Source organism: Etheostoma cragini, chromosome 15 (assembly GCF_013103735.1).
Source record: "Etheostoma cragini isolate CJK2018 chromosome 15, CSU_Ecrag_1.0, whole genome shotgun sequence".
Lineage (NCBI taxonomy): Eukaryota > Metazoa > Chordata > Actinopteri > Perciformes > Percidae > Etheostoma > Etheostoma cragini.
Window position 1 is genome coordinate 21479293 of NC_048421.1, and position 7115 is coordinate 21486407.

Here is a 7115-nt window from a genome sequence, read left to right on the forward strand (position 1 = left end):
CATATTGTAAACGAACTTAGACTATTTTTAATATAAAACAGAGATTGGCACATTACTATGGTAACACACTGAAATACGAGACATGCTGCATAGTGTCTGCGTTAGCTAACTGCATCATGGCATTTGATACTTCAATCGCTTTGGCTATCTAACTCACCAAGTTTCACGTCGGACAAACACGTTGAATATCCCACACAACGGAAATCCCTCCAGGCTCCTTGGCAGCGGTATGGTTGACAACGTACAAGGGTTTAGAGGACACATGCAATCATTTTTAGACGTTAATTTCTCGGTTATCTCTTCGTATTGGCGGCTAACAGGCTGGCTGCGTGCTGTCTGTCTGCCACAAAAGCACCCGCTGTCACATACCAAATCAAGGCGGGATCATCTCCTGAACTAATGTTTTAATTGGTTCAAGACTGTACGGCCGCTAACAGACTGGCCGTCTGCGTGGCAGAGAAGCTTCCACTGTCAGCTATCAATCAAGGCGGGGCCAACTCCTGAACCAATGTTTTAATTGGTTCAAAATAACCATATGCATATTTGTTTCCATCATTTTTCTAGTGGGCTACACACAGCTTTAGGGAATCTAAATCCGCATATTAGCATATGTCATCGTCGTGGACGCTCTCAGGCTTGGCCTTTCCGACTTGCAGAGCCTTGATCTGGTTGATTGTTCCATAGTTATCTTTTAAAAGTTTTGTTGTAACTTGTTGTTTCACTATCTGGGCTTTTGCAGCACCGGCTCCTCACGCTGTGTCTTAAAGAGTTTGCCGTACATATGGAATATGTATTGGTGGAGAGATAGTCTCCAATCAAACCATCAGTGATTCCACACCAGCACAGGTGCTTACACCATAGGGTGATGCCAGGCAAGCCATTGTGTCTTAAAGAAGTATCCACCGTCCTTGCCTCAGGGAGATGGTCCCTGTACATATGGAATATGTAATGGTGGAGTCTCTTCATTTAGAGAACCAACATTACAACGTAACAGAGTGTTATGGGTGAAGCTTGTTCTATAATAGGCGTGTTCCGGGCGCAAGGCGCGTGGGCCATAAAATGACGTCACAACAGCTGTCGTTTCCAGCACGATGGCTCCGCAAGCTGTCGTGGCACGTGGGCCTGCACCTCTTAATTTTAATAACTACACGCCCACTGTGCGAGCTGTGCTTTCAGTTCAACATGGTCACCTGGAAAGTGGAGGTTAACCTCTACAAACATCTGTCTGATTCTTTATGTACAGACCACAGATAGTCAAACCAATATTATTCAGGTAATTAAAGAACTACATTTTGAAAATGTGTGCAGAATAATTGGTTTGTCCCCTGCCCCTTAAATATGTGGTCAAAGAGAAACACCATACTGGGAAAAGAAGACACTTTTTGCTTGAGATTATAAGAACACATGAGAGATTGTTTTGTCAAAGCTAAAAAAAAAACTGCTTCATGTAAATAGTGTTCTTAACAGTGTTAGAGGCAGACAGTCATTTCAATTTGGAGATAAACGACGTTGTCAATAATTAGAGCAGATAAATCAGTGGAGGTGCATTACAACTTTTACCAAATGCAATGACCGTGGTAAGGTGAGAAACTTTGGTAGACTGTACAATGATGATAAAAGTGAAAAACAGTTTAGGTATTGAACAGTGCAGTAGATCATAATAAAATATTGACTATGACTATAAAAAAATAAACATAATAACCCATTAACTGACTGATTAGGAACAAGAACATTATGTAACAGGGAACAAGTTATGAGATGTACGTTGTAGATGTTATTTACGGTCATCTTCTGCTCAAATGCTGCCAATGTTCAACATAAAAGAAACACATTTCTACAGGGACAAGAAAAAGAAAAATTCTAAACACTAGCTTAATTTACACATGCAAATAAAAAATGAATTTGAGCAAATATTCTAATTTAATTTAATTTAATTTATTAATTTGAAATATTTCTTTGAAATATTTTTTGTATTTAAATTAAATATATATATATATATATATATATATATATATATATATAATATATCTCACATCTAAATAGTACCCAGGTAATACCTGATTTATGAGGTGCCCATTTTCCACAGTTTATCACAAAGCAGGTGAGGGGTTATCTGCCTGCAATCACATACTCATCGGGGCTTCTTAAATAAAGGTATATTACACCACAGGCTCGCAAAAAGGTTACCCACAAATAATCCAAGTGAAGCAGATAACAAAAGCCTATATTCAAGAAGTGCTGACTTTCCTGTGTATACAGTAAGTGCATTCAGGTAAAATATGATTGTCGATAATTAAAGTAATTTAGTTTTTGTTTGCTCGTCACTGTGAAAGTTAATTGTCACTTGTCAAAGTTAATTGTAATGTTTTGAGAAGTGTTTTTCTCTGAAACAGTATGAATGCAACGGACGATTGCCAGTCACAAAAAATAGTCATTTGTAAACCTCACCCTCACCACATGGGGTCGCTGCTCACCCATTAGTCATACAAATGAAAACAAACGGCCTTTTTGTCATGTCTTCATTTCAGTAGACTTATTTTGATACATTTTTTGCCGTTGTGTTGACTTAATGAAGAATATGTGATACAATGGAAAACCCTCTAAAAATCATCTAGGCCATAGTGGAGACTTCACCTCCCCACTGGGACTAAAGCTTCCCTCAGGTCAACCTCACGTGTGTAAGCAGAGTGAGCCATGTTATCTGGTTCACACACTGTTAAGCCTAAACATATTCTAATATCCAGTTTATCATTTTACTGATATTGCCTTTAAATCAACACTTCCCTAAACAAGTGCTGATCTAGATTAATCCTTTTACAGTAAGTATTGGTATCAGTTTGTCACTTCTGCTTAACGATGTTGCATTGTATAGATTTCCCCTGTGTAATGTTATTATTACATGTACTTTATTTTTTATATATTTGGGTTTTTAAAGATTTCAGTAGTAACCAATGAGTATTGTCCTTTAGATTTGTGGACAATACAACTGTACTTCAACAGACTCAACACCAACACTGCCAGGGTGGAGCCATTAGTTTATTATGCTAGATGTTGAGGGACCTTTTTAAGTTCATGACATCCTGCAACCTTTACAACTTTATTGATGGTAATAGCACCATAACTACAGCCCAACTGTCACTCAACTGGATATGACCTCACACTATTTCTGTTACGTCAGCAAGATGATTTGATCTCTTATGTACACACACAAACTCACAACAAACACACACACACACACACACACACACACACACACTTAGAATTATTAGAAAATAACTGAATTCATTCAAATATAACAAGGACAGAAGTTAACTTAATTTCAGGAAGATTTATTTTCCAAACTTTTCTTTTAGAAAAAATAAAAGTCCTCCAATAAGAACAATTCACTTCAAATATAAAATAGATAACACTTCAAATGACACAATAACACAATTTCTGGGTGAATCCACACAGTGAATCACACTATACAGTTATTCTTTTCATACACAGTCAAATATACTCATTGTTGCAGTTTGGACCCCTTACTGGTCTTCAACAACAATCTGATTGAGGTACATTCTACACTTCTACCAAAGCTGATTAATAGATAACTATTAATGTCAACAGAAGACTGAAGTTTACATACCCCTTTGCCAACATTACAGTTCCGGTTGACCTCTGAACTGATCATGAATCCTTCTTTACGATCAGTAACTAAGCAGCTGAACACCTGTTCACAAAACAGGAACTTCAAGAGAAGTTTAACCTATTGTCAATTTGTACAAACAACACACATTTTCAAAGTATTTCCACTAAAAGCAGGCACACAAAGAAAGAGGAAATGTTTGATTTCTCGTGGCAAAAAGATGAACACACACCTCTCAGTCAACACAAACAGGCACCTATTGTCTCTGAGGACAACATTCTGCAGGCATCTCCAACCTAAACCTGACTGACTGAGATAGACCTAATAAAACCTTTATTTAAGTATAATAATAAACAAAAAATTGCTGACATTTGGGTGAAATGTGGCTGTACATTACAATCTCAATATTGGTCAGATACTGTCCACAATTAGAGATTTTCCTCAACTTTTACAGCCATCCTATCTATTCCATCTCTCTTTAATTTTTAGATTTCTACGACTGTATCTTTGACTATCCGCCATCATCTCTGTCTATTGCACACATGTAAAGAAGGCAGAGGGAGATAGAGGAAGAAGACGCTTGCTCCAATCAAGTAAGTTCCCAGACAATCAGGACGATAATGCTCTGCTCTTTGATTGTCTTTGATCTCTTGGGCCACGTTTGGTCACTCCAGCTCCTGGGCTAATAGTTCTGGTCCTACAGTGCCCTGGCTCTGAAGGACATTTATGGTCAAATTGTAAGTCTTTGTTTCCGAAGTCATGCCAGGTTATGAATGAATCACTTGGCAGCACGGTACACGGCAAGGTCCAGCGGCTCCTTGGAGGGAACGCACCAATCGTCTGCCTCCAAACTGAGCTTGTAGTGACGCAGAGCAGTCTTGTTAAAAACTGGGAGCCTTTCCACTGAGTCAGTAGACAATGCCTAGAGACAGAAGCAGAGAATACGCTTTAATGCATGATGACAGGGGTGTTTTTTTCTTCACTTCCTCTAACTTGTTTTTCCTCCCTGTAGACCGAGGCCCAGATCTTTGTACAAAGACAACCTTATAAGCTTCATTTGATTATTAACAATTAACACAAGCTTGTATGTTTTTGTTTCAAATTAATTTCAAACTGTTGTCAGACCAACCGGTCCTCAATACCTGTATATGTTAAAATAGGCTATTCGATAGAATAAATGCACAACAAGCACAACCAATTCCAATTTAGTTTGGTGTAGGGATGTAAATCACAAGATTTATCATGATACAATCATTATAGATGTTATATTGATTTTTTGGACAATGATACACTATTTGCATATGTATTGCATATATACTGTATATTAGAGTGTGCAAAAACATGATTCGATTCAATTAGTTACATTTATATCAACCCACAAAAAGCAAATATTATTTGATTCATTGTATTACTGAGCTCTTCCAGCCATTTAAAGTGCTCATATTATGCTTTATGGCTTTCCCCCATTCCTTTATTTTGTTATATATCTTTTTAGCACCTGTAATAGCTTTAGAAAGTGAAAAAGTCCAAAGTCCACCCCAAAGGGCTTTACCATCTCGAACAGAAACTGCTCCAAACAGCTCTGTTCTAGAACAGCTTTTTCTTCCCTGACACACGTATCACTTTGTAAAATACGTTATAATGCTTGCCTAGTTGCTAGCGTGGCATGCCCTTATACTCTGCTTCTGACTGGCTAGTAGTCCTTACCTCGGTCCTGCGCATGTGCGACTCCCAACAAAGATTGAGCAGAAGTGAGATACCTCATTCTGTAGTTAAAGCAGAGAGCTCAACACACAGGGTGAAAAGAGGAGGTGCAGCAATGTGCAGTAAAACAAAAATATGGTGTTCTTTGAAAATTAAACCATGTAACCTATTCTGATATAACCTCTAAATACAATTATGAACCTGAAAAATGAGCTCTTTAAATGAAAAACTAACTATTATAATAATAAATATACTACCCTAAGTTTGGGGAAGTGTAAACAAACAAATGAAAATATGTTATCATAGCACCGAAAACTTAAGGAACAAGTAGCCATTTAATCAGAAATCTATTAAATTACATTTTTAAATTGAAAAACCAAAGTTTTGGTTACAGGAAGAATCCGTAATTTTAGTAAATGTATTTCACTATTTTGTCAAGAGTCTAGGCCTGGATGAGAAAATCAATACCACAGTAAAAATGTAACTGGAGCAAGCAGCCGGTTAGCCAAGCTTAGAACAAAGATTAGAAACACCATCTGCCTTCCAGGACCTCTAAAAACTTTTATCTAACTAGCTAATACTATTTGTCTCATTTGTTTAATTTTAACAATACAAAAGTGGAAAAATAACAATTTGCACTTTTGCAGGTGTTGTGACATACTTCCTAGAGTCTTGTCGCCACCGTGAAGTTGCCAGGCAACCAGCGGAGACTCCTGCTAAGGTAAACTAACTGGCTGCTGTCTGTAGCTTCATATTAACCATACAGCGGGGAGAGTGGTGTTCTTCTTATCTAACTCTTGACAAGAAATGTCAAAATGTTGAACTGTGTTATTCAATTAGATTTTTATAAATCATGTGTTCAACACATTTCCATAAAAACATAATCTCTGATCTGCGTTATGATTCTTATCATTCATCCATTTCATAAATATAGAATAAGTGTAAATTGAAATTGAAGAATCTTGGAGTTATCTTTGATAAAATTATGTCCTTTAATTCCCACTTAAAGCAAATTTCAAGGATCGCCTTTTTTCACCTACGTAATATTGCAAAAATCAGGAATATCCTGTCTAAAAATGATGCAGAAAAACTAGTCCATGCATTTGTTACTTCTAGGCTGGATTACTGCAATTCTTTGTTATCAGGCTGCTCGGAAAAGTCCATAAGGACTCTTCAGCTGATCCAGAATGCTGCGGCACGTGTTCTGACAGGAACCAGGAAAAGAGATCACATTTCTCCTGTTTTAGCTTCTCTGCATTGGCTTCCTGTAAAATTTAGAATACAATTTAAAATCCTTCTTCTCACCTACAAAGCCCTTCATGGTCAGGCTCCATCTTCTTAAAGAGCTCACAGTACCTTATGCAAGCCTACCAACCCTGCAAGAGCACTACGCTCCCAGAATGCAGGGTTACTGGTGGTTCCTAGAGTCTCTAAAAGCAGAACGGGAGCCAGAGCGTTCAGCTATCAGGCTCCTCTCCTGTGGAACCAGGTTCCAGTTTGGGTCCGGGAGGCAGACACCGTCTCCACATTTAAGAGTAGGCTTAAGACTTTCCTTTTTGATAAAGCTTATAGTTAGGGCATAGAATCGAATATTGTTAGGGAGTAGTAGTTAGTCACATTTTCAGACACGTTTTCAGATTTATCTATCATGTAATAACACTAAAGGGAGACTTGGCATACAGCCCGATCCGGTTGGGGAGAGTTCTGTCCCGGCCGGGCTGGAGCTCTCTTTACCTTGTCTCTCTTGGTTTTGCTGTAATAATAGTTTTAGACAGCTGGGGACTTA

General features: G+C 37.9%; 1 protein-coding gene and 1 long non-coding RNA gene across 3 annotated transcripts in view; one reads left to right on the forward strand and one right to left on the reverse strand.

The window, feature by feature from the left end:
* The window catches only part of LOC117958729, a 13971-nt gene extending 9004 nt beyond the window's left edge, over positions 1-4967 (forward strand). The window contains exon 3 of the long non-coding RNA XR_004659776.1: positions 4956-4967. This is a non-coding gene — a long non-coding RNA (uncharacterized LOC117958729). The remainder of the gene's footprint in view (positions 1-4955) is intronic.
* Positions 4015-7115, reverse strand: part of LOC117958727 (pyruvate dehydrogenase (acetyl-transferring) kinase isozyme 2, mitochondrial-like) — a 19031-nt gene continuing 15930 nt past the window's right edge. For both annotated transcript variants that reach the window (XM_034895316.1, XM_034895314.1), the window contains one exon: positions 4015-4547. In XM_034895316.1, the coding sequence (XP_034751207.1) occupies positions 4404-4547 (144 nt within the window). In that variant the 3' untranslated portion in view covers positions 4015-4403. The remainder of the gene's footprint in view (positions 4548-7115) is intronic.